The sequence below is a fragment of the Cariama cristata genome, unplaced genomic scaffold (assembly GCF_000690535.1).
Source record: "Cariama cristata isolate BGI_N322 unplaced genomic scaffold, ASM69053v1 scaffold21470, whole genome shotgun sequence".
NCBI classification, from domain to species: domain Eukaryota; kingdom Metazoa; phylum Chordata; class Aves; order Cariamiformes; family Cariamidae; genus Cariama; species Cariama cristata.
In genome coordinates this window covers 146-27460 of record NW_009596638.1, presented here as the reverse complement: position 1 = coordinate 27460, position 27315 = coordinate 146, and the positions used below count along the sequence as shown (strand labels likewise).

The 27315-nt window shown below is 50.2% G+C and overlaps 2 protein-coding genes across 2 annotated transcripts in view; one reads left to right on the top strand and one right to left on the bottom strand.

Moving 5' to 3' along the window:
- Nucleotides 1-4226, bottom strand: part of LOC104166886 (green-sensitive opsin-like) — a 4789-nt gene extending 563 nt beyond the window's left edge. Inside the window, 4 exon segments of the mRNA XM_009706987.1 lie at nucleotides 1-39; nucleotides 152-317; nucleotides 1837-2005; nucleotides 3866-4226. The exon segment at nucleotides 1-39 is cut by the window's left edge and continues 15 nt beyond it. Coding sequence (XP_009705289.1) covers nucleotides 1-39; nucleotides 152-317; nucleotides 1837-2005; nucleotides 3866-4226 — 735 coding nt within the window.
- A 14368-nt stretch (nucleotides 4227-18594) lies between these two features.
- Nucleotides 18595-21845, top strand: MLN (motilin; the record flags this gene model as incomplete). The annotated part of the gene is made up of 3 exons (XM_009706999.1): nucleotides 18595-18711; nucleotides 20203-20319; nucleotides 21737-21845. Coding segments are annotated over exons 1-3 (343 nt in total), but the record flags the coding sequence as incomplete, so codon positions are not given.
- Nucleotides 21846-27315: the final 5470 nt, after the last annotated feature.

Sequence of the window (27315 nt, the reverse complement as noted above, 5' to 3'; positions counted from 1 at the left end):
CTGCGGGTTCGTGGCCGATTCCTGCTGCTGGGCAGCTGCCTGCAGGCAGAGGGGTGATAAGGGGCACCCCGCAGCTTTCCACCCCCAGACCACCTCCCTTCTCCTGCCCGAGCTGCCCACCCTGTCCCCATTCATCCCCTCCTGACGTTACCTCTCGGACTTTGCAAATGAGGCGCCCATAGGAGAAGAAAATGACCACGACCGGGATGATGAAGTGGATGACAAACATGTAGAGGACGTAAGACTCGTTGTGGTAGTCGGGGTTGTGGGTGTAGTAGTCAGGGCCGCAGGAACACTGCATCCCCTCCGGCATATATCTGCCAGTGAGAAAAGTTAGGATCTTCATCAGGACCATCCCTGGTGGCAACAGGAGGGGCTCAACCTAGGGACCGAATTCCCCAAGGATGGGGGATGCTCGAAGAGTGGCATGTGTGTTTTGGGTGAGCTGCTCCCCGGCTTCTCCTCTGCACCCTGTGTGCCCAGCCTCGCTGGCTCTGCAGCACAGGGCTCCCTCGGGGCTGGCACGAGCCGTGCCGACGTGTTGCACTTGGGCACGTAGCATCAGTTTGTTGTGACACTCGCTCTCTCCCACGGGGAACGGGCTATTTATTTCCTTCCTACATGGCTGAGCACTTGCCTGCCAGGAGACACCTGCTCTCCCTCTGCGGATGGAGGGATGCCGAGCAGGGATGAGAGCTGCCAGCTTGGTGGGTCCAAGGTCTCCAGGGCTTCGTTCCTACTGCTGCGTAGGGTGGAGGGATGCACAGCCTGTGTCTGGAGGGGCCCTGGCTCAAAGGGGTACAGCTCAGGTCTGCTTCGGAGCCAAGGACAGGCTGCCTGGGCAGGGATCCCAGTTCAAGGCTGGAGAGGGACCATCTGGCTATGCCCCATCACAGGTGGGTGGTAAAGGGACTTTGCTGCCTCAAAACGACCTCCTGCATATCCCAAAGGGCTGGTGGGGGCTTGCTATGACCCCACAGGGCAGCTCTGCAGTGGGGTGTCAGGAGGGGTTGGAGCTGCAGCATTAGAGAAATCACCTCCAACTCCTCAGCTCCTCCCTCACACTCCGGGTTGCCTTTGGCTGCTCCATCGGCCCCTGGCCAGGGCTGTGGGTGCGTGCAAGAGCCAGCCATGGGCTTCAGCTGCCCGGAGGACACACTCGCTGGAGCCTAGTGAGCAGCCTGTGGCTGGTGAGCAGCCTGTGGCTTGACCAGCCAGCATTGCCTGTTCCCATCCCCAAATCCTGAGCCTTCGCTCTATCATCCCTCGGGCTCTGTCCCTCGCCCCACACAGAGGCAAGTCGCAGTGTGCAGCTGCACGGTGCTGGTCGGTGGGCAGGCGCAGGGAAGGGGACTGAGGGGCTGCAGTGTCTGAGCAGGGCATTTGTTGGGGGGAGCCACGATGTGCTGCGGTGCCAGAAGCAGGGAGAGTGGGGCAGGGGTGCTGGGAAAGGTGCTGCAGGGCTCTCCGGAGCAATGCTGGGGTGGTAGCACATCAGCAAGGCCAGGTTTGCCTCCCTTAAGCAGCCTTGCCTGCTGGCCTGGTCGTCCAAATGCTTTTTATGGTCTGCAGAGAGAAATGGGCTCTTCACAGCGCTACTGAAGCCCTTCTCTCTCCACAGAACATAAAGGGAGCATGAAGGGCTATTGCAGCTGGAGATGCTGAGCCTGTGGCTGCCTTTGGTTAGGGGGCACGGAGCCATCGTGAGACCGACAGCTGAGGTCCCATTTCTGTTCTGACTCACCTCGGTGCCTCACTCAGCTGGAGCCCAGGGAGTTTCATGTCCGGGGTGTTTGCACAGCAGCTGGGGCTGCTGCTGAGCATCCTTTGACTCACCTGGACCAGCCAAAGAGGGGTGGAGCAGCACAGGAAAAGGCCATTATCCAGGTAAAAGCGATGCCCATCATGGCGTGGGTTGCAGAGAAGCGGAAGTTTCCCATGGGTTTGCAGACGACGATGTAGCGCTCTATGGCCAAGACGACCAGGGACCACAGGGCGACTTGGCCTGCGGGATGGAGAGAAAGAGAGAGCGTACGGTGGTGGTAAGAGCTCCTCTGGGCTTGGTCTTCCCTTCATGGTCTCGTGGTTGCAGCGAAGATCAGAGGAAACCGAGGAGTTGGGGATCAGCAGGGGATAACCAGCACCCTACTCAATAACTGAGAATCTCCCGGCTGTAACACGTGAAAGGTCTGGGAGCCGAGGGGAGCGTCTGTGCCGCAGCGGGATGCTGGTGACAGAGGAGGGGATCGTTACGGGGTTTTTTTTAATAATTTAAAAATCAAGGGGGCGAATTCCACCTGGGCATGAGGAAGCACAATTTCCGGCAAAGATGCCAGATGTGTCCAAACCTGTTGATGTCTTTAAATGTGTATTTCATGAGTCTTCCGCCAGTGCTGGATCAGGGGGAGGTGTACGGGGGAGGCTGTGTGGGTGGGCATGCGTGCACATGTATTTATAAGGGATAATTAAACTTCAGGGGATTGGGAGTGTTTAGTCGGTTCTGTAAGCCTGCTAATGCCCCCAGCTGTGATAATCTGCTGATAACTACACCCTGTGCTAGGATTTGCTGGAGACCTGCTGCTCACTCAGTGCCTGCTTCCCACCAAACTTCCTTCCCTGTGAACAGGAGCCTCCTTGTTCTTTGCCAGATACAAACATCAGAAGGGCAAATAATGCTGCCCAAAAGCCCACGGGCTCACTTGGTCAGAAACGGTGCAGACCCCTACGACCCTCGGACCCCAAGACCAAGCCCTTGCTCGGTCCTTGGCTTGGATCAGGACATCTAGCTTTGCTTTTGCCTGGCAGAATATCTATCTTCTTTTTTTATCTTTTTTTTTTTTTCAGATCAGCATTATTGCAGGAAATCGCCCCATTTAGGGGGAAAAAAAGTGAAGTCCTTGCGGTGGTTATGGATCTCTACAGCGAGGATTAGCGGTTGTCAGATCCATCACGAGGTGTCGTGTGGGCCCGGCTGGCTGCGTGGGCATGGGGTGCAAAATGAATTTTCCCTGTTTTGCACGGGGGCTTTCTGCAGGGTGAAGCGTTAGCGGCTCTCATGTCCCTGAGAAATGAAATAAGGAAGCTCCCAAGGGCACCCAAATTGAGTACAACTAGGACAGAGCTGAGCAACTGCTGCAAAGCCTGGGCCTGGTTTCTCCAGCTCTGTGCATCCCTGAATCCTCCTTCCCCTCCGCACTGCTGCTCTTCTCCTCTGGTTAAGAGCTGCTGCGTCTTCCCTTTGCTTCTAGATAAGCTGTGACCTCTCTCCTTGTCTTGAAGTCCTCCTCTCCATACCCCTACCTCTTCTGTGGGGTCCCTCTCCCAAGTGGTCCCTCTCCCAAGTGATGTCTCATCCCCCTCTGAACCCTCCTCAATGCTTCACCTTTTCCCAAAAAGGGAAGCCTTTTGGCAGAGATGTTTGACATTGGTTCAAGGACATGATGGGGTCATCCCCAGCAGGTCTCTGATAGCCATGCAACCTCGGCTTGAGATCCCCTGAATGCATGCTGACCAGTGTGGCCAGATGACCTCAGGTTTGATCCTGCACACAAGGATCCCTTCCCGGGGTTTATTTCCTTGCGGCTGCCTAGCTAGTCAGGAGATGGATGCTTCTCAGTATCAAGATCAAACCTGCATAAATCTCTGTTTTCATCCCCGTCTTTAAGCCACAGGGAAGCAGTGCCTTGCATGGCGAGCTCTGCCCCATGCAACGAGCTGCGACACCGCAGCAGCATGCGGGATGGCTTTCTGCATGGAAGGGATGCTGCGTGCATCACAGCGGTCCTGATAGCAAGACGAAGGGGAGGAATTGGCCTCCCAAAGCCCTGAAGAAGCAAGACCCAAGCTCCCACCCCACAGCCCTTACCTCCCAGCGTGGCAAAGAAGCCCTCCACGGCACAGCCAACGGGGCCGAAGACGAAGTAGCCGTTCCAGGCAGTGTAGAAGGTGACTGTGAAGCCAAAACAGGCCATGAAGAGGTCAGCCACCGCCAAGTTGACCAAGATGTAGTTGAGTGGCTGCCGGAGCTTCTTGTGTTTGAAGGTAACCAGGAGGGTGAGGAGGTTGATGGGCAAACCAGTGGAGATGAGGAAGAAGATGTAGCAACACACGATGCGGTATTTCCAGGGCTCAGCTAGGTAGTACTGGGGGTACTCGAAGGGGCTTCGCACCACCCCTGTCTTGTTGGACATAGGCACGTAAAAATTGATACCTTCCGTCCCATTCATCCTGCCAACGTTATGGCAGCTGCTTTGCGTTTAAGGGTTTGTTAAAAATCAAATGCTCTGGTTTTGTAATTAAGTTTGCTTCAACCGCAATTAAAAAAAAAAAAAAAGAGGGAAGCCCTACCCCCCCAATGTGAAAAAATACCCAACTAAAGGATTTCTCCCCCCAAATCAAAAAAATAAATTAATTAATAACAACAGTAAATCCCGAGGGGACAGGAGGTGGTGCGCTGCCCCGGCTCCGCGTCAAGGGCTGGCAGTGCCCGTGGGCCAGGGGAGGTTTTATACCCTTCGGCCTCCTCGAGGGAGCGCGGGGGGAGGCTGGATTAGGGGCTCGGCTAACTTTGTATGACAAGGGCAACGGGATTGAGAGGGGCTGATGGTTTAAGCACCCTCTAAGCAGCCAGTTGGCCCCAAAACCTGCATTAAAGCGTATTAATTGCCATTAAGTGTTTAATATTGTTTAAGGAGTTGGGGGAAGGAAGGGATGGGGTGGGGAGCCCTTTGGAAGAGGGGGCGAAGGTAGGAGGAGCAGTGGTGAGTGGGGGAGCAGCTGCTTTGGGCAATTGATGGGGAAACGGGTCTGTGCTCTGACCCACGGTGGGTCATAGCCTTTGGGGTGTCCCTGGATGGCTGGAGGGCTCCACAGGAGTGTTTGGGGACTGGGGAGTGCCCAGCTCTGCCCCACTGACCTTGGGGAGGGTCGCTGGGGGAACTCTGCGGGTCTGAGCCGTTGGCTTGGCTCTGGCTGTTTGGTTGCTCTGTGCTTTGGGTGCCTGGTTCACTGTGGGTGCTGCCTGATATGGGTACATGTCCTCATCACAGAGCAAAACCTGGCTCTGCTAACATGGCCAAAGGCCACCTCTGTGCACGGAGCAGGGCAAAGGCAGAAGGGGAAACCGCTTCCCATCCCAAAGGCTGCGATCTTGGTAAACACAGCATTTTGGAGGTGGGTCTCTTGGCTGTATTACACCCTGAATCACACAGCCAGGTTGAGCTAGAGTGCAAACGACTGAATTTCCTCTTCTGCCTTCCCTCCTCTCTGGGCTAAAGGATCTATATCATTCAGCTGATCTCCAAGGACTCCGGTGGGACAGGAGGAGTACACCATCCTGCAGGGATGGACGCAGCACAATCAGCCCTGCTGACTCCTTGTCTCCCAGGGAGCTGCTGGGGAGCGTTTCCCACCTGAGCCTCCTCCCCATCCCAGCAAGTGGGACGCTAATCTGGGTTGCAGCTTTGCAAGGATTGGCAGGGTTTAGGGAGGGTCCTTAGCCACAGCTCTAAAACGAGCCTGACAAAGTGCCCCTAGTTGCTGGAAAAGCAGCGCCTGATCGCCCCAGGAGTGGGAGGGTAAAGCCTCATCAATGCTGATGTCCTGAATTCCCTCCAGAGATACTGCAGAGACCAGCACCAGCCTGTAGCCACACTGGGAGAGCAAGCGGGATGGACAGAAGCTCCTCCCAATCTCTTAGCACTCAGTATGGGGTGTGGAATCCCCATCCGAGCACACATGGGACTGAAACCCTTCTCAGCAGGGTTGGTGCCAGGTTGGAGCACCAATCCTCCATCTCACCCAAGCTCTTTCCCCATTTCTTCCTTCTGGGTCATGGGTGTTCCTTCTCCAGACCTGCCTAAGGCGCATTAGTGAAGCTCTGCCATTAATCTCTGACATCTGATGGCGTTAATGGCCCTGATCTGCTAATGTCGTAAGCTGTTAGCCTCTTTCTCACCACTGCCCTCCGCCAAGACAAAGTGGATGGAAAAAGTCAATGCTGTCTTGCTGGATGAATGAGGTCTTCTGCAAGACTGGAGTGTCTCAGAGCTAGATAACAGGAGCGGAAGGCTAAGGGCTGTGGGTGGGATGAATGATGTCCTAATTGCTGACCCACTGATCTGTCTGCAGAGATCCAAGAGGAGCAGAACTAGGACATGGTGAGAGTAAGTGGGTCACATCAGCCTGAGGTGCCCTGGGACAAGGACTCCCTATGGGATGTCGGTGCCTCTCAAAAGTACCTCACTGCATGTCCTGTGAAACCATCAGTCATGAAAGTCCCAGTCTAGGTCTTCCTTGAGGGGAAGAGTTTCTTGTGGAGAAGTCCCATGGCCTTACTTCTCATGAAGCTTTCCCTGGAGGTATTTCGTGCCTCTCCTGGCCATAGTCAGGCTTCTGGGTGTACAAAAGTTGGGCACATTTTTGCAGAATTAGTTGAATATTAAAGGAGAACCCAGAACTGCTAATACACATAAACAGATGTGCATCTCAATTCCGGTGTGTCCCTCCCAACTTCCACGTAGAAAGTAACTCTTTTCAGCTAAAAGACTTCACTATGATGGTCCGCCTTCAAAAGACTTGGACCTTGCTGTCAGTGCCAGCAGCATCTGAAAGCGCTGGTGTTTCTCCAAGGTTTTGTATACGAACACAGTTATCTCATGGGAAAGTTAATTTGCATCTCCTGGAAAGCAATTTTCACCTCCCATCTCTGTGAAACTTCCTGCCACATCTTCGTGGTGTCCCATCTTCTAAAGAGTAAAGAGTTGTGCAAACGAGGCACAGCCATGGGGAGAAGAGGTGAAACGACAGTCTGGTTTGGGTGGTGGGGGAAAGGATCAGCAGTATTTTTTGCCCAGAGATTTTTTTTTTCCTTGATCGGTGAACCCTCTTCGCTCACTCTTTCAGCTAAGGTGTGGTGCAGATTTGCCTTCACGTGTGGTACCCAGAAACCTTTCATACAGAGGACTGCCAACAACTGAACCAAGAGGACTTTCATCTGACCTTCAACTAGATCTGGACCAGGACCTTTCCCCTTTTTGGGAGCCGAATATGGAGCAGGTAAGCCCCAGTCACCTCGGTCATGCTCACAGGGGGCTGTCCCTTCCCAGCTGCCCCCATGAACTTGGCTTTCTCCCCCTGCAAGCCGAGGCCGGTGTTTTGGTAGATAACCGGAGGCTGGTGGATTTAGAGCTCTCTGCCGGTCAGTGACAGGTGCAATGCCGAAGGCCTCGAATAAACTCAGCGTAGGAAAATGACACCGGAGAGGATAGCTAGCTCCTCCAGGACGTGTCCTGAATGCAACCTCGGTTCCCTTTACATCTCTGTCGCAGAAATGGAAAGTGATGGCTTTAATTTGGTGTCTCTTAGCAGGGGAACTTTATGGGCTGTCTCCCAGAGAGCGCTCAGTTGTTTTCTATGCTGACTGTACGACAAAGGAGGCAATGGCAAAATTCAGGCCCTGTTTAATGTGAGACGAGATGCTTGCTTTCTTTGTGTTTGTCCTTAAGAAAACGAAGGGTTTTCTTCCCTCTTGCAGGTTTTTTCTTTTTTCTGCTTTGCTAAGCTCTTTGAGATGAGATTGTCTCTTACTCATTGTTTGTCAGCACATTGCGTGATGGAGCCCTGAGCTGCTCTGCGCTTTCATGTCCTGTGTAAAGCAAGAAATGGTAATTATAATCAAATAACTAACTTGCACTGAGCTGATACGGTTGATTCACTGGGCTCGAGCGACAGGCAGAGCAAACCACGCAGACGTGCTGAGGAAGGTGGGTTTCCCGGAGCGGTGGCAGCTGGGAGCCCTTTGTGGTACCTTTGTGCAAAGATGCTCTTGGCTGCTTGGGCAAAGGCACAGGAGCGACTGGCCCAAGGGCACACAGGGAAGGACTTGCAGAGCAAGGTGTAGAGAAATGCAAAAGAAATCAGTCATGAAACAAACATCTGTGCCTAAATTCTGGTGATGGACTAATGCACAGGACCCTGAACTTTGGCCATGAGCACCAGCACTGAACACAAAATGGTGCCGAGCTGGTTTTTGTGCTTCTGGCTAGTTTCGTAATGTGCTGCCCTCAATCTCCCTTCTGGAGAGGCTCGTTCCTCCCTGGTGGGCAGAAGAAGAGGGAAGAAGGTACAAATATTGCGGTGCCTCCCGGTACTCCCGGCTGCCCTGGGAAGACCTCGTTTCCCCATATCAGATAGCAGCCACGCGTGGCCACTGCGCTGAGCCGCTTACGCTGGGCTTGTGAGCTCCCTCGCCAGGAAAGGGGTTAAAGAAAGCTAAAGCTGGAGCGTTATAGAGACCATATGGAGGGGAAGAAAACCCTTTATCCTGTAATTGGATTCGTTCCCCGGCGGAGGTGAGGCTGAGCAGAGCTGACAGGTCGTGATGGGCAAGGCGCTGCCAGCCGTCCGCTCCAAAGCAGGATGTGTGTGCACAAACTTGTAGATCAATCCATTAGAGTGGATCAAATAGATTTAAATGTGTGGCAGGGAGAAGGAGGACACAGATGTATTTACAATTTGGTTCGGTGGGCCGCTCCTCCCCCAGCAGGGATTAATTCAGCCATGGCTGGCGGCTCCGAGGAGGGAGCCGTGCCCTACAGCCACAACGCCGGGGCTGGCTGCCTGCCGCTCCTCTGGGCTTGCATGGTCGCATCCATCCAGGACAAGGATCTGGTGGTGCAGAGGAAGGTTCTTTGTACGATGCTCTTGCTTCTGTCCCAGAAAATAAGGGTGCGCAGGAGCCTGTGTCCTGCCTTGCTCGCAGCCCCCAAAGGGCTGCACCCACAAGGCTGGGGCAGGAGGAACCCCAGCTCCTGTTTTCTGTGCAGGTTCTCCATCACAGCTCCTTCTCCGGGCTCTCCCCACCATCACAGCTTCCCAGGGGGTGGATAAACCAGGGCCAGAAGGCAGCTGGGAAGTGGGGAGAGCTTCACCACTGCCAACCTCATCTCATATGCATGGTATTTGCAAGCAAGCAGGCCCCTGCCACCTCCCAGGCTTTTCCTCCTGCTGCTGATCCAGGTAACATCTCTACAAGCACCGTAGGATTTCCTTGGAGAGATGATAGAAAATCTTTGGGACCTGTCATTTTCTTGCCAAGGAGCTGAGCAATCCCAGCTCAGCTGTGAACCTGCACTACTCCGTGTGGTGCTGTCAACACTTTTAACTAAGTGATAAACCAGGGCTGTAGCAGAGTAGGCAGGTTTGCAAGACAGCCTCACCGGCCCCGCAGCACCACGGGATGAGCAGCCGGCACAGCCCAGCAAATCCAAGCAACCCAAGCACATTTCTCTGTATGTTACCAGCTGTGCAAGGGAGCAAGCCATCCTCCGACGAGGGTGATGGCCAACGCAAGGGAGAAGATGCTCTCCGCTCCTGTGAGATCTTCCTGTCTTGCAAACTGCCATCAGTCCCTTGCTGGATTTTGATCTGGTTTATGGGCTTTTTTTGAGCCAGGTAGGTGTTAGGCAGGAGTTAACGGGGAGAGCTGGGAGTCAGAGGCCTGTGTCCAGCTCTTCTCTACAAGCTCTGCTTTGCCCAACTGGTGGCAGGTGCTTAACTGCAAAGTCAGAGAGGCAAAAGAAAGGCTTTCATTTAATTCCGGAGGGATGCAAGAGCATAGCATCACCACCTTCATTCTGAAGTGTCCAGCAGCGCGTGCTGTGGCCCGGCTTTGAGAACGGCTGAGCGGTCAGAAAAGGGGGTTTAGGCAAATAGAAATAATCCAGCTCTTTTCTTTTTAATTTGTAAATCTCATTTGAAGTTGAACCCTGTTATTCCTGAGGGCCTTACTGTGGATGTTTGTAGCCCTCTGCAGAGATGCTTTATACATGCTGTTTCGTTTTGTCGTAACTGGGTCAAATTTTTTTTTTTTCATTTCTAGTGCAGAGCCCTTGGTTTTCTCTGTGGAAGCCTGGAGACTGCTGTGATATGGCCAGCTGGGTTATAATTTTCTGGGAAACAGTACAGAGGAAATTTGGGGTTTGCTTGCTTGTTTTCTGCTTTCCAGCAGGGCTGTTCTCTGGTGCCTGGCTGGGCTGGCTCCTTGCTCCGGTGTCCCTGTGGGGTCATGAACAGCCAACCTGGTGTTCCAGCTCCCAGAAAAGCCATGTCCTGGTGGTACTTCGGGTGTCCTGGGAAGAATCCCTCATGTCACTGCCCTGGCCATGCTCTCAGCCAGCTGAAGAGCCCCATCCCCTGCCTTTTGCCCCATTTTGAGGCCCCTATTCCTCTTGGCAGTGGCTGGGTGTCCTGCACTGCCATTCATTTTTGTCCTCTTCTTGCTGTCCCTGCTGTAAAGCCTTCTAGGGATTTGCTTCAGACCAAATGTGTCCTTTCTCTCCCTTTGCCCTTCATCCTGTAATTGGATTCATTTCTTCCATCCAGCCCATCCCTGGGCTTCTCCCCATCCCTTTACGTAACGATGCTGGCTCTGGGCTGTGCTGCTTGGGGCTTGACCTGCAGCCACTGAAACCAGTGGAGGGGTTTGCACCAATTCCTGTTGCACGTTGAATCCCACATTGGTACAACCACCCTTTTCTTTTGCAGTTCCTGTTCCCTTCCCGTTTGCTGCCTCTCTTTCCTTCCCACATGCAATGTGTGCTCCCTCCAGCATCCGCATTGCTCGGGCAGCGATTGCAGCTCCGCACGAACCCTCCGAGCACGTGGTCCTGGCCGGGAGCTCCGACACCCCGCATGGCACGACAGAAGGGGTAAAGGCAACCGCCCCGCAGAGATGAGCAATGCAATGGCAGGATTGTCTGGAAAAACAATTGATTTTTTTCCACTCCTTTCATTAATATTTATTCTCCTTAATTCCCAGTCTTTACTGTTTAGCTCTCTAAAGCCTCTGTGGTTGAGAGGCTTTTGCTGAGGTTGCTATTCATCACCTAAGCAAAATATCCATGGATTAAACGGGTATTTTATCAAATTTGAGTTCTGTGCGGGAATCAGACTTGCCTGGACAGGCCCAAATATCTCTGCAAATCTTTGTGCTGCTGTCAAAGTTTTCCATTTGCTTTTCCTGGCCCCATGTCCCAACCGGGATGGATGTGCCGCTGTTTTGGTGATCATCAGGTTTCTCCCATGAGAAACACTCAACGGTGAGCACACGGACTTGCCATGTGCGCTGTCTTTTTCGCCCTGAAGGCATCTGACTCTGTTTCCTTGTTGCCTTGCAGAATGAATTGGTGCCTTGAAAGCCTGAAAGGAGATAAAGCAGCAGCAAACTCTTCTCCCCTGTTGCAGATAAACTGCTATTAACTGCTGAGGGTTTCTGGGATGAGAAGGGCGACTCTCCATGGAAAGCGCTGATAAATCCTGGGCATCCAGCATAATCCAGTCCACTGTATCAGGAAATCTCTTGGGAGCTCGCAGCATTGAGCACAGCAATGCCTCTTCATGCTACAGTTCTCCCATGGATGGATAATCTCCATGGACAACAACTGCAAATGCTGGCGGTTAGATCCTGACTGCTCCTGCCTCCCTTTTCCTTCCCGGCAAAAAACCAGCTGCCTTCTGCGGTGAGATGGGGCTTTACCTGCAAACTTCATCTGCAACGGTGACCACAGGACTGAATTTTGCATCCCGTGTATGTGCAAGAATATCATACGTCGTCCTCCTGCTGATTTGACGGTGCAAGTGGCCCTGCAAAGCAGCGATTTAAGGCACTTCTTGGTGCCTTAGTGTTTCGTCGTGCTATGCTTAACATGATATATTGTTGTTTGATATGGGAACAGTAGGGGGGGTAAAAGGAGGTAATAAGAAAATAAAAGGTCAGTGGGTGCCTGGTGTGTGTAAGGGCTAAATTGCTCTTTCATCAAATCTAATAAATATTGCCTGTGAGTGGGGTAGGGAGCTCTTTTTCTGAAATGCTAAGTGATTTCCCTGCCTCAGAGCCTCAGTCCAGGACTCGAATTGTCAGACGCAGACAGGGTCTCCCATCGCTGGCCGTGGCACCTCACGTGCCCCTGGGTCACCACCAGCCAAGCCCTGTGTCTGCAGCATCCCGGGATGCCGGGGCCACAGGGTGCAAAGGGAGAAGAGCAGCCACCCACGAGGGATGAGCCAGCCCCTCACAGCCCATGGACCTGCATCTTTCTACTGTTCCTAAAAATATTCCTGAGCCTTCAAGTGAAAACCCCGTGGTTTGGATTTGAAAACCAAAATGGAAACAGATGAAATGCATCCCAACTTGTTTTCACACCTCCTCTCCTTTTTCTCTTCACTTGTTTCAGACTGGGGAGAGAATGGCAAAGGAGTGACCAAAAATGAAGAAAAACAAAGCAAGGAAGCATTTTTCTCTTGTTTATTTTTTTTCCTTGTTTGAGACTCTCAAAAGTTTAGTTTTCATAAGCACAGAAATCTGCTTTATAAAAAAAGGGTGTTTTGTTTTGTTTGTTTTTAATTCTGATGGAAGATGATTATTATGGAGTAGGACATTTTGTCCTATGCAGTGCCTTTCTCCTCCAGCACTGGTAGAGAAGTTAAATCCATCCAGGCTATGTCCAGAAACACGTTTTTCTCTTTCCTTTGTCCTTCCATCAAGAAACTGAGGCAGTAGGCACAATTTCCAGGTGTCCCCAATTTTGGGGTGTCCACTTCAGGTCACTTCAGGTCTGGTCTCCAGAGAGACTTTGGCATTACGGGGTACAGCATTCATTGGTCAGGTTTTAAATGCCTGTGGGAAGCTCTTGTAGGTGCGTTGCAGACCCAGAGGAGCTCAGTGAACAGCTGAGGATGTAAATCGGTGCAATCCTGCTGGAAATCGGTCTGCTGCAAAGATGCTGCTCCGTCTGGGATCTCTTGGAGATGTTGATGCTGAAGAGGTACAGAGCATTGCATTTGTAGGTAAAACAGAGCGCTGCCTCTGAAAGGCGAGCGGTGGGATGCTCCCTGCCCTCTGCTGCACATCCAAACCTTCAACTCCTTCCCCGTGTCTGACCTGCACCTTATCCGCAGCTCACTGCCGGCAGCAAGAAGAGAAACCAGGCTGTAGGAACCAGGCAGAGTGGGAGAAGAGGGAAACAACGTGAGGCAAATTCCCTATTAATCTAAGAGATCATTATTTGCTGCTAGAACCAGGAGGGTGAACTGTTTTTGGGAGTCAGCAGGAGTTAAATCCTTGCTATCGATTCTCGCCCAGCCCGGCTGTGCAGCCGTGAATTACTGTGAATTACACCGCCGAGCAGTGGGGAGAAATTGAAGTGGGTGCCAGGCAAGCATGGGGATGGGGGGGGGGGGAAGTCTGTGCCCTTAAAATATTTATGCTGCAAATTAACATGTGTTTTAAGCCTGTGATTCTTCAAATATTTATCTAGCGTTAATATTTTGAAAACTGCATTAAAACTTGCCACTGGTGCTTTATTCATTAGGAGTGTTCGGCAGCCACAGACGGCAGCGCTTGCTAAATCTGTAACGCGTCCATGCAGAGACAGCAGCTGGAGGATGGTGCCTGGGCTGTGAGAAAGAGCTTTTGGCTCCTGCTTCCAAAGCAGGGAGCCTAAAATGAACTCCTTACCCACGTCGACTTCAGCTGTGTGACTGCAGACGTTCAGTTCAGCAGAGCATGCGCCAGGTTTTTGACCCATCCGACTCCAAGCAAAAATAATTTAATGTGAGCAGGGTGAGTTAGAGATTCCTGTGAACATCAGGAAGGGGAACTGGGACACATTTTTTCTAAGCCTGATGGCTGCTGCGGGTCTGGTGGGGCTGTGAGGGCAAACTGGACATGCATAAAGCCATGTCCTCTCTTCTCATACGTGCCAGCCGCATCCGATCCAAGGAGGTTGTCGGATATGGGGGAAGAGAGGGTGACTTGGTCCACAGTGGCTGTCGGGGGCAGTGCTATGGCTCTGATGTTCACCCCGAACTTGGAAGCTTTGCTGGGGGATACCCCAATGCCTGACCAAGAGCCAGGTGGAGCAGCAGTGCGGGATTTCAGTCCTTCACACTCTCCCCCCACGTGCTCTCCACCCACTGCGTTAGCCTAGGGCTGAAATTCAGCTTCAGACTCATATTGGCTTCTGTCTCCTGTTTTTTATGCAACCTGCTTGCCAAAATACCCCGAGCACAGAGCGACTTGGAGGGAAAAGTACAGGACATGGAGACAAATGCTCAGTGTCGCTGGCACAGGGCGCTCGTTTTCCCTTGATTCCTTGACATTGCAATTGATACACGGCTTGATGGGCTTTACTACTACCGCCAGTTTCCTGTTAAAATTACTCCCAATTATGGCAAATGTTTAACTTTAGGTACAAGCAGAACTGCAAGCAACTCCATTTTGCACATTGTATTTTTGTTAAGCTTCTAACCTCTGCTGCAATTTTGCTTCATAAAACAAGGAGAGTTTCAGGGGGGGCTGCAGATTGTGAATTGTTACAGGGACTGCAGCAGGATAGATTTTTTTGCATTATAATGCTAGGGAGTGAGATTTCCAGCTGTGATTTTTATTTTCATTTATCCTCATTTTGCATTGGCAATGAGGATAAAGCTGCTTTTATGGGCTGGGCAAACCTAGAGCAAAAAGGTGCCTGTTGCTCCCACCTGCTCCGGTGCTTCCACTGGAGATGCCTTGCGCTCAGGTCCCTTATTTTCAGCTCTCCGTTTCCTTTCCTTTTTGAGTACTCTTGCATAATTAAGAGGTGAAGCTGGCAGACAGCATTCAGCTAATACAGATATGATTAATTTTCATCTTCCCTTTTTATTTTAAAGGTTGTCCTTTCCAAGGCAGATAGCTTTGTCGCAGATGGATGGGAAACCTGCCAGCCAGCCACATTTTTGAGGTAGAAGGGGACAAGACATGGGAAAGTTTAGTGCTTTGAAAAAGTGACCTTTCTTGGTAATTAATTTGTCACTTCCCAACACCATCTGCTGACTCGTCAGCTGCATCCATCATAACCATGCAAAAAACACTGGAAAAGTCAATTAAAATGAGAACCAGTGTCAAATGGGCTTTGTGCAAATTTTTTAGCAAGGGGAGGGGGCAAAAAAATTAAAAATCACCTGTTGTGTAGCATCCTTTTCATCTACACACATGCACACGGTCCCAGGGAGAAAAACTATGTTGATCTCTCTGGAAGTTTTATAGCTTGGGCCGCTTCATTGCCTGGTGATAAGCTGCAGTAAATGCACAGGGATCTGGGAAGCATCTTAGTGATTGTCACATTTTCTAAGGAGGGGTTTGGCCGAAATCGAGCGTTATTGACTGTAGTGACAGCAGCAAGTCCCCTGTGAGGACCAACGTGCAGTGCAGTGTGTACACGTCGTATTGACACGCTGCGATGGAGCTAGGTGAGAAAAGTCATTTTACAGGCTTGAGCAACAGCTCTTTTCCCCTGTCTCCAGCAAATGCTGTCAGTGCTCAGCTTTCAACCAGCCATTTTTTTTATGCTGCTGCACACCCCTGTTATAATACCCCATAAAGCCATTTGATGCAAGAGGATTTAATTGTTTCCTCAGCTCATTTTTTTCTCTTGCATCTCGCCTGGTTGCTCTCAGGTTTCCTCGCCTGTAGCCACCCGTCTGTGAGAAGCACCAGGATGTTTCTGGCCTGATCCCAAACCCTCCAGCATCAGCGTCTATCTAATGGTCTTGGGAGAGCAAAGATCACTTGCTTCTTCTGCACCTCATTTGTCCGGAGAGAGATGTCAGTGGACAGTTTTGTGTCCCTGAGGGGGATGAGTGTGTCCAGGACTGAAAGATGCTCCATTGTGATGGTAAAAGGGGCCACATGAAGACTCAAAATGGGCAGATAAATCCCCTGGACCGCTTTGGTATCTCCCCACTTGTCTGCTCAGTTGATAAAGCGCTCTGGTGATAGATTTAGCATGTATAGTTTTATTTACTATTTCGATATTTAGCTCTAGATCCTGCCAGGGGATTTATTACCTTAAATCTATGCTTTGTCTAATGCTGGTGGGTCAAACTTCATTCTGCATTATGCTTATTTTGTGGCAACATTGTTATTGCTGTGATTTGTCCCCATTACAGTTGAAATATAATTAAGACATAGGCATTATTTTACTGCTGGTACACTCACATCATAAGAGCTTTATTCTGGAGGGCTCACGATCTAAAAAGACAAGCTGGGAGAGAGAAATTTCTCCACCTTATAGATGGGGAAACTGAGGCAGCAAGAGCTTTGCCTTAGGGGGCCTGCCCAGCTGTGGGACCCACTGGGAACAGTTGCCAGCCTAAAGACAGAAGCCTGGGGAGGGAGGAAAGGGGATCTTCCTGGCAACGAGAAACTCCTAAAAAAATCCAATGCAGATAACAAAGTTCCCTGTCTGGCAAAGCCGTTTCCATGCAGGCCAGGTAGCCGTTCGTCAGCTCTGCTGGAAGCGTGGGCACCTGCGCAGGTAAGTGCTTGCGCGCCGGTGCCTGTACAGGTATATAACGGGGGGAAAGGCAGCAGGAGCATCCCGGCGCGAACAGGAGCCAGAAGAGATCTGACCTCTGGCATCCCGTGGCTGTGCTCACCAGGTAGGTCCTTGGTCTCTGCTCCCACTTGTGAGCTTGGTGGGGTGGGTACTTCATGGGTGCTCAGATAGGTGCTGGTGTTACCCACATGTGTTGGCTTCAGTAGAGAGAGCTCTGACAAGGAGGAGGGAACAAAATCGACGCTTAAACAAGGGGAAAGGTGCTTTCTGCTCACCCCCCCCATCATAGGAGCATCAATTCCAGCGGCTCCTGCCTCCCTGCTTGTCGTGAGCACTTGGCAGACATCGAAGCATGCTGCAGAGGCGCAGGGAGCCCTGGGTGCCCTCTGTACTGGGGGAACTGCTTCGAACAGACAGAAAATGAGTCACAGACAGTTCCTATTGACAGTAACGATTTGATTTCTTTGGAAGACAGCTCGGTAGGTAAATGTACTGTCTTCTCACTGCACTCACTCCAGTACCACATGGATGTTCACCCCTCCTGCCCCCAAATTGGCATTGCACCCCATTTCATGCAGGCATAAGCAGAGCTGGGCAAAGCTGCACCTAGCCCCACGCGACCGCAGTACTTTGTTGTGCTGATGCTGAACTTGGGATCCTCCTGCTTTGTGCTTTCTCTTTGTAGCTTGGAAGCAAATTCACTAACAGCAAAGTACGTATCTGCCTGGAGAGGCACTGAGCTAGAGATCTCAGGTCTGAAAAACATGTCCTGCTTACAAAATAAGGAAGGGACATTCAGAAACAACATTTTCTGACTGGACTAATGTGTGGGAGTATTTCTCCGGGGGAAGCGGGAGCGAATCAATTCACAAAGGGATAGTCAATAAGAGATGAAGGAGGTGACTAGGTTGGTTTGTTTGTATATGGCTATATTTTATTACGGTGATAGAATAAATGAAAAGGCACAAAAGATTGATGCTACTGAGATAACACCATGTTATCAGCACGTATGCCTATCAACACGTTGTATTACAAGGGGAGAGCCTGAGAAATCCTCTTTCGATCACTGCAGTAAAAGGTACCTCTGGCTGGGTCACCCAGGGCGATGTCCCAGCGCAGTTGATAACTTTGATGACCTAGCATGGGTGGGTAGGGGGGAGAAGGCACCGGTGCTGCCCTAGACAGTGCCAAGGGAGAGGAGAGGGGCTCCAGCCACCTTCGCTCACCGCCAGCCCTCCCCTGGCCTGGCACACAGCGGAGGGATGTGACTGGCAAGTGCTACGGGAAAGGAATATTAATTAACTTCCACTAGCCTTCGGTTCAATACTAGCTGATATTTATGGGAAATCTAATTTAGGGGTCAAATTTGACCTAACAATGTCTTTTCAATAACGTCCAAACCAAGAGGTTTCTGAAACTAATTAAGGATCAGGCGCCAATCAGGTAGAGCAGTTAAGCTGTGGGACCAGACTTCATTAAATTTGTCCAGAGAGAATATTTTAATATTTAAAGAGAACATTTAATGTTTACGTAAGTCCTCCTCTGACGTGAAGTCGCTGTTAAATCACTTCAGAAGGTAGTTTTTAAAGCCCTTTATACTAGGAAAGTATACTAGTTCTTAAAGCATACTAGTATACCTTATAGTAGTATACTTTTTAAAGTATACTAGTTTTTAAAGCCCTTTATATGGAGCCGGGCTGGCATATGCCCTTCCCAGGTCTCTTGGACCCAGGGAGGTTTATTAAAAGATTCAGTCCATCAAGGAAAGTTTTCAGGAGTGAGGAATATGAAAACAAAATTTAACAAAACAGCTATCTTAAGGTTTTTCTCTCTTACAGCATCCCTGTCTCCCTTGCTGTCAGTGGGATTGATGGGAGCATTTTGCTCTGGATGTGTGTGGGTCTTAAACCAGTACAGCTGGAGGGCTAAAGCTTGCAGAACAGAGGGAGTCTTTAACAGTGCTGAAGGGCTGGGCTTGAAATCTCTGGAGATATTGCTCAAGAACAAATCTGTTTACAGAAGAAGGTTTGAGAGGCGAATTGTCAGTCAAGACACTTCTATTCTCAGCTCAGGAGCAACTGGAAGAGTAAATATACCTCTAGTTAGCTGGCAGATAAATTAGATTGCAGCTGATGAAAAGACAAAGGGATTTCTTGTCAAATGACCCTCTCCGCTATCACCCTGATATCTTCTTTCCTGCATCGTTCAGACTCTCATGATGGTTTCAAAGAAGGTGGTGGCCAGTTTGCTCTTGGTGTACGTGCTGTCTATGCTGGCTGAACAGACCGAAGGCTTCATGCCCTTTTTCACCCGGAGCGACTTCCAAAAAATGCAGGTAACCCCCAAGAAACGTACTGCAGGGGCTGGAGCCCTGAATGAACCAGTTTCTTCTTCCCTCATCCCCCAAGCTCTGCCAGTGCACACCGTGCCACTGTCATCCCCACCATCTGCCCCTTCTGTTCAAACAGGAGATACCATGGTACTGACAGTCCCTCACTCGTCCCAAAGTGAAGGGCGATGGGAGAGGGCAGAGACAACTTTTGAGATGTGAGACTAGAAAGCAAGAGCCTGGACTCCTTTACATAAGAACTAAAAGACCTGCGTGGGTTATCATCTGCAGTTAGTGGGTCTTGTTTTTCTTTCTTCCATGCTAGTGGCTGTAACTTTTACAGAGAAGATGCAGCCTCCCATCCCCATACTGATGGGTCTTTTTGCTGTAACAAATAATTAACCATCCTCCAGATGGTTGTCACCTCCGGGATGTGCAGAGATGAGAATGTTTTTTCTTTTGATGTGAAACTAATAGTGTTGAAAGGTGTCAGGCAGGCTGCCTCAGAGACTGCATCTTCTTAAACACAGCCAAAGCGAGCTTCCCCTGCCTGACACAACCCACTGATACTGGGGAGAAATCTTGTTTCCAACACCTATCTGCTTGCTGGATAGCAATTGCTTTTTGTGGGGAGTACAGTCATCCTTCAACTCCTTGAGGAAGATGATGGGACCCATGCGCCGTCCCCAGATCAATTTTTCATACATCACAACTCTTGTAGCTACGTAGGTGAAATCAGTTGACCAACGTCTGCCTCTCCTCCTCGGAGCACACCTTTAAATCAAAGCAAGTGCATAGCAAGCAGTTGGTCTGACACTGAGCACAGCCTTCACTGCATTTTACATGTCCTGTGGTGTCTGTCATATCCCAAAGCAACTTTGAGTTGGGTTTTGGGTTTTTTGGCTTTTCCTTTTGGGTTGGGATATTTGGGTTTTCTCTTTCAGGGAGGTCCTGAAGCCAAGTTTAGCCCCATAAATGGGAAAGGACTGACATTACAGACTTGCAAGAAAGGCTGGTGATACATAACATGTGCACAGAGCTCTCCATTTGCAATGAGGCTGTGCATTAAACTTCATTGCTGTTGCTACAGAACCAGGACTGGGCTCTGTAAGGTCAGTACACTTGGCTGGTAGCCTGCTGACAGTGTTACCTCGCACAGATCAAAGGAGTCATCTAAGAGTGTCATGTTTGGTACAGATCTTTACATGCAATCCTGTAACCCAACCTTACACTCAACATTGCGGCTTCTGCTGCATGTCAGAATTACAGTCCCCAAGGCCATGCTGACCACAGCTGATGGGTCCCTTCCCAACAAGCTGTGGCCTTGGGGAAGGATGCTGCATTGGCTCCAGGCAGTGGTTAGATCTCCAGTCCCTCTGGTTTTGTGCCCAACTCCACAGGCTCCTGGCTGCTGGGCATCACACTGTTGATATGGTGCAGAGCAGGTGTGGTACCCTTTTTTCAGCATCACCACCCCGTTTGCTCTCTACATTGCAGGAAAAGGAGAGGAACAATGGAGAGCAGAAGAAATCCCTGACCTCGCTGCAGCAGCTGGAAGAGGAAGCCTTCTCTGAGCAATCCGGTGCAGATGTCAACAAGGTCAAGACTATCCAGGTGCGTTGAACCATGCCACTCTAAGAAGCCCACGAGGACACACAGGAGGACAAGTAGCCCAAGAGTCAGCCCACAGGGCCTGGCTACAGAGGAGTGTTTGGTGGTGCTGCCTGAGGAGACAGTAGCGGTTACCAGGGAGCTCACGGTCAATATAAAGGAATACCACCCATTTCCTTCCAGTCCTGCCAGGCAACTGAGCAAGGCTGCATCAGAGAAAGGTTTTACCTCCACCCTATAAAAATTATCTTGGACATTCAGCAGCCTGGTCACCCCTCAGACCCAGCTGGCTTCTCCCTTAGGAAGACAGAAACAACATGAGGTCTTTCTTTGCCATTCAGTGAATACCAGCCAACTGCAAGGCAGGAATTTGCAGCTCTGCTTCAGCTCTGGGTTTAACTTGTCACTTTTACACCCAGCTCCAGATTAGCTGCCCAGTGTCACCTCCGATCTCACAGTCCTCTGCACTGGCAAGACCCTATTTATAAACTTGGGCCCATACAGCCGCCCCCCCCCCGCAAAGTCTGTATACAGATTAGAAAATTGCCAATTTTAGGGATTTAAGTGCCAGTCTAAGCCCTCAAAGGCGTCCTTACCTGGTTAGTCAAGTCTGAAAATTGTGCTTTTCCGCTTGAACACAGGGAACTCTTTGCCCTGTCTGTGTAGCTGCTCCTGTGGTGAGCTTGGCCATTCTCTTTGCCAGCAAAAGGAATGTGTAGGTCCACCCCAAACTGCGGGAGAGACTGAGCGGGACAGGCAGCAGGACTAGGTAGACTGGAATTTGGCCAAGAAACAGGTTAAAGTACAACTACTCTCACAAACGTGGTGCACCAAGAATCAACAATAGGATTTAAACAGCAAGGATTCGCGGTTCAAAGCATCAAATAACCAGCACATCCCAGGGTCTAACACCCCTCCCCGCTGCAACCACAAGCCCTCCTGTGCCTCCAGCCATGACCGGAACAACTCTATTTACTTCGGGTACATCTGAGCCACAGCTGGCTCAAAGGCAGCCAGTGTGGAGGCAGGATGATGTCTCATCCTCAGCCTTTACTAAGGCAGGGTGCTTCACCAGCATCAGTAAAGCTGATGACTTGGAGGGTCAAGGTGTGAGATAGTGGAGGATTATAAAGTTCAGAAATTATCTTCTTCCTTACAGTCTCTGTTGCCAGGAGGTACCTTTATCTGTGTTTCTGAGTCAGCCCATAGATGATCCAATGCATGAAAACTTTGGCACTCTGAACAGCACAAGATTTCATTGACCAAAATGTTGCTTTTCCCCATATAAGGATCATCCTCTCTGCTTCAAATCAGCCCTAGACCCTCTACCGACTTGACCAAAGCGGGGTCAAAGCACCCCAACCTACCTCCCTCTGCTCTCCTCAGCTTTTCCTTCTGACTTTTCTGGCTTCTTCCACAGCTAGCTGTTCCCGTCGGAGCTGGGATGCAGCTCACTCCAAGGCAGCTGGAAAAATACCAAGATGTCCTAGAGAAACTGCTAGTGGAGATGTTACAGGACACCCCAGACGGTACTGTCAGGAGGTCGATTTCTGCCTTGGCTATTCTGCCTTTCCCTCCTCTCAGCAGCTCATCACCACGGAGATATTTATATTCCTCAGAAGGGCTTTCGTCTCGTGTTTGCTCACTTAACTGAGACCTCGGATACCCCACCCGCTCTCATGTACACCCTCTTCTTCTGGGAAGGTTATTCACTCTCTTAGGGTGCTGTCTGTGCCCTAGAGCTGATATTGACTGTTAGCAGCATTGCAACTCTTCCCAGCAGCTCTCCTTGGCCCCACTTCCCACTTCCCTACTCCTCTTCCCAAAAAGTCCTCAGTCTTCAGGGTGCAATTCCCAACAGAGCTTATAACGCAAACTACACCCGCGAGGCAGCTCAGCACCTGCAGTCAGCTCTGAACACCTTGCTTCCTGCACAGGGGCTTAACACTAACACTTAATTACAGCTAGAATTAGCTGCAAATCAAGTTATTGAGTGCTAAGAAATCCAGCCCTGGGCTTTGCTCTTAGTGTATGGGAATTGCATCAGAAAATATCTAGGGGCACTACATTATGCAGCTATTCCTGCCTGTAGACTTGAGGGGTGGTGGAATGGGTCTCACTAGTGTTATCTCTGGACCTTTGTCTTATCTGGGCTTAAATGTCCCAAATAAGCGGGGCTCCGCTGTCCCTGTGGGAGTTGTTATCCTGCTTTGGCTGTGCAGTTTGCCTTCTAGCATTTAAGTTGGGGAGCTGAGGAGGACGAAACAATATTTAAAAAATAGGAAAGACCCAATGAAAAATTTAAGAACACTTGTTCTTTCCTCTCTTTTCTTTCTAGCTGACTGATATCTGGAGAATCAAAAGAGAAAGTGATGTAGCTTGCTGAAGTTAAAAGACTCCACTTATGTAAACGAAATCTGTAAAAGAGATTAACAAAAAAATCTGAGGTGAGATAATAAAATGCGCAGTATAATTAAATGGAGGATTTGTGTCTTCTTTTCTGTATGCCTCTCAGCCAGATGGCAAGCAGCAAGTGTGGGAATAAAGAATCATAGAATCATTATGGTTGGAAGAGACCTCAAAGATCATCAAGTCCAACCGTACACCCAATGCCACCATGCCCGCTAAACCCACTAAACCATGTCTTGAAGAAAGGAAGGGTTTCCAGTTCTCCTCGAAGAGAGGAAGGGTTTCCAGTTCTAGAGAACATCACCGTCCTTCTGAGAAGTGCAGAGCACGTTGCAAAGCCTGCGTAATAAATCTTCCTGAACTAGTAAGTTTTAGCCCACCCTTTTGGCAAGGAGGGAAACGGAGGCAAATATTTACCGGATCTCCTAGCCAAACTGGTGACACAAGCGTAGGATGAGGAGTGTCGGCTGGGGGACCCGGGGGACCCTAACCAGGCTCCCTGCTCTGAATGCGGGAGGGCACCCTCTCCCACACTGCTAGGAGAAAGCAGGAGCCCTGATCTGCAGTTCCTACCTGTGCCCTTACCCACCCCTTACTCACCCAGGCGATATAAATCTAAATAACATTGTGAGGAGCACCTCTCCCATAGCTATGATGTGAACAGGCACAGCGTGTGTGGAACAACGCAGAGCTCGGGCCTTATTTCTGCCTCTCAAACAAACCTAGAGGTGAAATCGTAATTCCACTTGAACATACTGCTCTCCATTTACATGCCTTTAGCTTATTTTAGAGCTGCTCCTCTATATTGGCAGCAGGAAATCCAACATATGTAAAGTAAGGACGGATGAGATCAATGGTATATATGTGAGTATATCCAATTTCAATCCAATTTTATCCTCCCAACCTAACACAAATTCTGTTCTCACTGTGGCTCATTTAAATAGCTGTGTTTGTGCTAGAACAACACTCTTCAGTATGCTCTCTGCTGCAAGCCATCCCTTAGGAGAAAAAAAATCTCCCAATGTATAATGTAACATCCAGCACGGAGTGGATTCCAGCTTTAACATTTGATTCAAAGGCACCCTCCTAGTCCATGGACTGATCAGCTCAGTGTAACTCAAAGTTTGCAGAGATTATCACTGAGGCAGGTTGAGCTATGAAATCACTATAAATGAATCTGAGCAGGAGGAAGATAGAAAATAATGTATTCCATTAGGCTGAAAGTGAAAGCAACTGCATGTATTGCTGGGCTATAAGAGCTCAGCCAGTGCAAATCAGTCTGCAGTGGCGTGATATCCATGGAAGATCTGGCATGGAAATCACCGGAGGCGCTGCACCGCATTTACAGCAGCGTTCAGCAAGATCAGAGACAAGACCGTTTGCTTCAAAGGGGGCATGTTGACTTGCTACTTCTGAAAGTCCTGGAGAACAAGGAGAATTTCCCCTTGAGGGGCAAACGGCTCCTAAAACCCATAAGCTCTGCTGCAGGTCAGAGTTGTCTCTCTAACATGCTCTTTTGCACAGCTCTCTCACCCAAGCGGTTTTCCAGGCTGACAGATCCCCTGTGCCATCTAGGAAGGAAAGTTTCCCAGTGACAGCAAAAAAGAAAGTGAGCCGGAGCCTCTTGGATTTGCTTCCTGGACCATTTCCCACCAGGGTGATGGTGCAGCTGATGCTGCGGAATTTCCACAGGGAGATCCACCAATGTGACTTTGCAGGGATACCTCCCTCTGCTCTTACATTTTGACCCAGACAAGCTGCAGCAGCGAAGGCCTGCTTTTACCCTGGCCATCAGTTCTGTCAATGGCTCTTCCCAGTTGACCTAGCTATAAATGAGCACAGGGATGTATGACTGGTTGTGACAGCAACCATATGAACCCCCTGTCTTGTCCTGCAGCAGCAACTGTGCTGTCCAAATATGCACCAAAGTACAAGGGGACCTTCAGCTTTTGGAAGTAACTTCCTTCCACCCTCAGGGGTCTGAGTAGTGGGAAAGAAGCAGATACTCTTCTGCTGGAAGGAGAAGATGGATGGATCCCAACCATCTTCCCAGGCATGACTCCCACTGTCAGGACTGTATCTCTTGTTAAGAAGCAAAATGGTCTCCAAGTTGCAGGACAGATCTGTATTCCGAGTGTCCTGGAAGGCTTCTTTGGCAGCCAGTAGCACCAACGTCCGTGCCTGCAAGCAGGTAGGAAAATCTTGCTGCTCTAGAAACCTAACAAGAGTTTCGTGGCAGGACGAGCAGCCAAACAGTTGGGGAAAAGACGCAGGGAAAGGAGGAGGAGGAGGAGGAGGAGAGAAAAGAATGAAATCAGCACTGACTTTCTAACCTAATAAGAAGCTCAGCAGGCTAAGGACATGACATACGATCGGGAGGACGAGAAGCGGTGTTCTTGGGTCACACCTGTGCCGTGGCTCTGAGTGACAGGGTGTTAAATTGGCACAGTCGGCTCCCAAGTAAGATTTGACACTTCCCCTGGTGACATATGCAGGACTGTCGTCCAAATGCCATGGGATAAGAAGAGGGGGTGGGATGGTGGGTTTTTTCCAGCAGCCCCTCAGTCAGAGGTGGAAGGGTTCATCTGCTGCCCGTGCTTTTCGGGGTGCTGCACGCTCCCCTCTTCAGGCACCTTAAGAAGATGGTGCAGATCTATTTCTACCCCTCTGCTTACACCAGCCCCATCTTGATACTTCAAGAGGAGAAGCAGACGGCACAGCACGCCTGCTCTTCCCATTCGATATCTGAGTCACTGCCAGCAGGCCTAAGGCACCTTCTGGGCTACCAGGGAAGGTGTCCTCTCCTCGCTATCCCATCTTCCCACAACCAGCTCAGGATATTTACAGCCAAGATATTCGAGATCTACACTGTGGGCTGGGAAACTGGCTTTTCACAGTCAAGCATCTCTGAGTATCACAGCCCATCTGCAGCATCAGCAGGTCTGTGCTCCCCCCGGCAGCCTTTGCTGTTGCCCAGAGCTGTGGGGATGACAAAGGGGCTGCAAAAAGCAGAAAATTTATGATCAGCCTCATCATCGGCACTGTGGGCAGGGTGATGGGAACAAACAGGTGATTGTCCATGGGGATATAGGCTCTGTCATGTCTGAGAGACAGAAGGTTGTCTTCTCCTTCTGCCTTCTTCATGGTGTCCAGGTACCTTCCAGGAAAGGCAGAGATGCCCCCAAGGGTTGTCTTGCTAGGGAGGAAGGGAGAAGGATCGTGGATTTCTCTCCACAAAGAATAGGCATTTATTGCCGCTGAGCATCGGCACCATCAACCTCCCTTCTGCAAAGGAATCACAGCTTTTCCCCAGCCCTCCAGTTCTTGAACACCACTGCCATGTTCTCCACTCTGAAGGTCATGCAATAAGGCTGCTGGGCCAAACTCTGTCCTGGCGTAACTTCCCTGACCTCCAGAAACACGAGAAGTTGAAAGGATGGGTTTGGGGTTTTTGCTGTAGTTCTTTTTCTCGAAAGTAAGGGGAGTTCACTTAATTCATGGGCTTGTATCAGCTCTGGCTTAGATGCCAGCATGCATCTGCACGTATAGGCAGAGCTTCTCCAAATTGAAAGCTGTGAGCTTACAGAAATTGTGTACTAAGAGCATGTTCTAATTCTGTATTTACATTAGACACCGCTCCAAATTATTAGCTGTCAGTTGTGCTTTCCAGTTAGTAAGCAGGGGAGGCTTGGCTTAGCACATTCACACTTCCCATCGGAACTGAGTATGCTCTTTTAATGGGCTCCCTGGCCTCTACTAAGTGTATATTTGTTGTTGCTAACCAGATTAACAAATCTCAGAATCTTGTTGCTGCTTTCTTGCATAAATCAGGAAGAGTGAGGCAAGGTTTGTCTGGTGCCCTAAACAAGAAGAGCACGGCAGCAAAGTAAGCATGAAAGGAGGGGTGTCCCTAAAGAAGTTTTTATGTCATAAAGACACAGTTTAGCATCTCCAGCCCCAAGGTAGCAAGCGGTGGGGGTCCCTGCTGAGCCCTCCCGGAGCCCCCTCCAGCTCCCACTTGCTGCAGGTCCCACTCCTGAGGGACCGTGCAGTTTCCACCACTCCGGTATCATGTGTCGATCATAAAAACGGTGATGCACAGACAACCTGCACACATTCATCACTACTTTTTCATAATCTTTAATTAAATTCTGACATTACGCCACAGTATTTCAGCCACTTTCATTACTTTCTTTATAGGCGGCAGCAGGAAAAAGCAATTACTGTACATCACCGCCTTGCCAAAATAAATTTTCAAGTCGATGCTTGGTTTTGTCTTTTTAGGCTGCGAAGTATGCAAGGAACCTCCTTCCCCAGCAAATATCCCGAGGACCCAGATCCTGATCCTGTTTTTTTCTGCTGAAAGCAGTGGCAAAGCTCCAGCCCGCTTGACGGGTGCCAGTTGAACGACTGTAACTTGGCAGCGATGAGAGGGATGAGGAAAACGTGTACGGTGGGGTGGCAGGTGGCTGGGAAAGACACCTCTTTCTCCTCATAAATGTCCCTAAAAGTGTGTAGCTTGGTCAGAGTGAGGTGAGAGGCACTCAACCTCCCTGCATGCTCCTGAGCAGGGTCCCTCAGACTGATGGG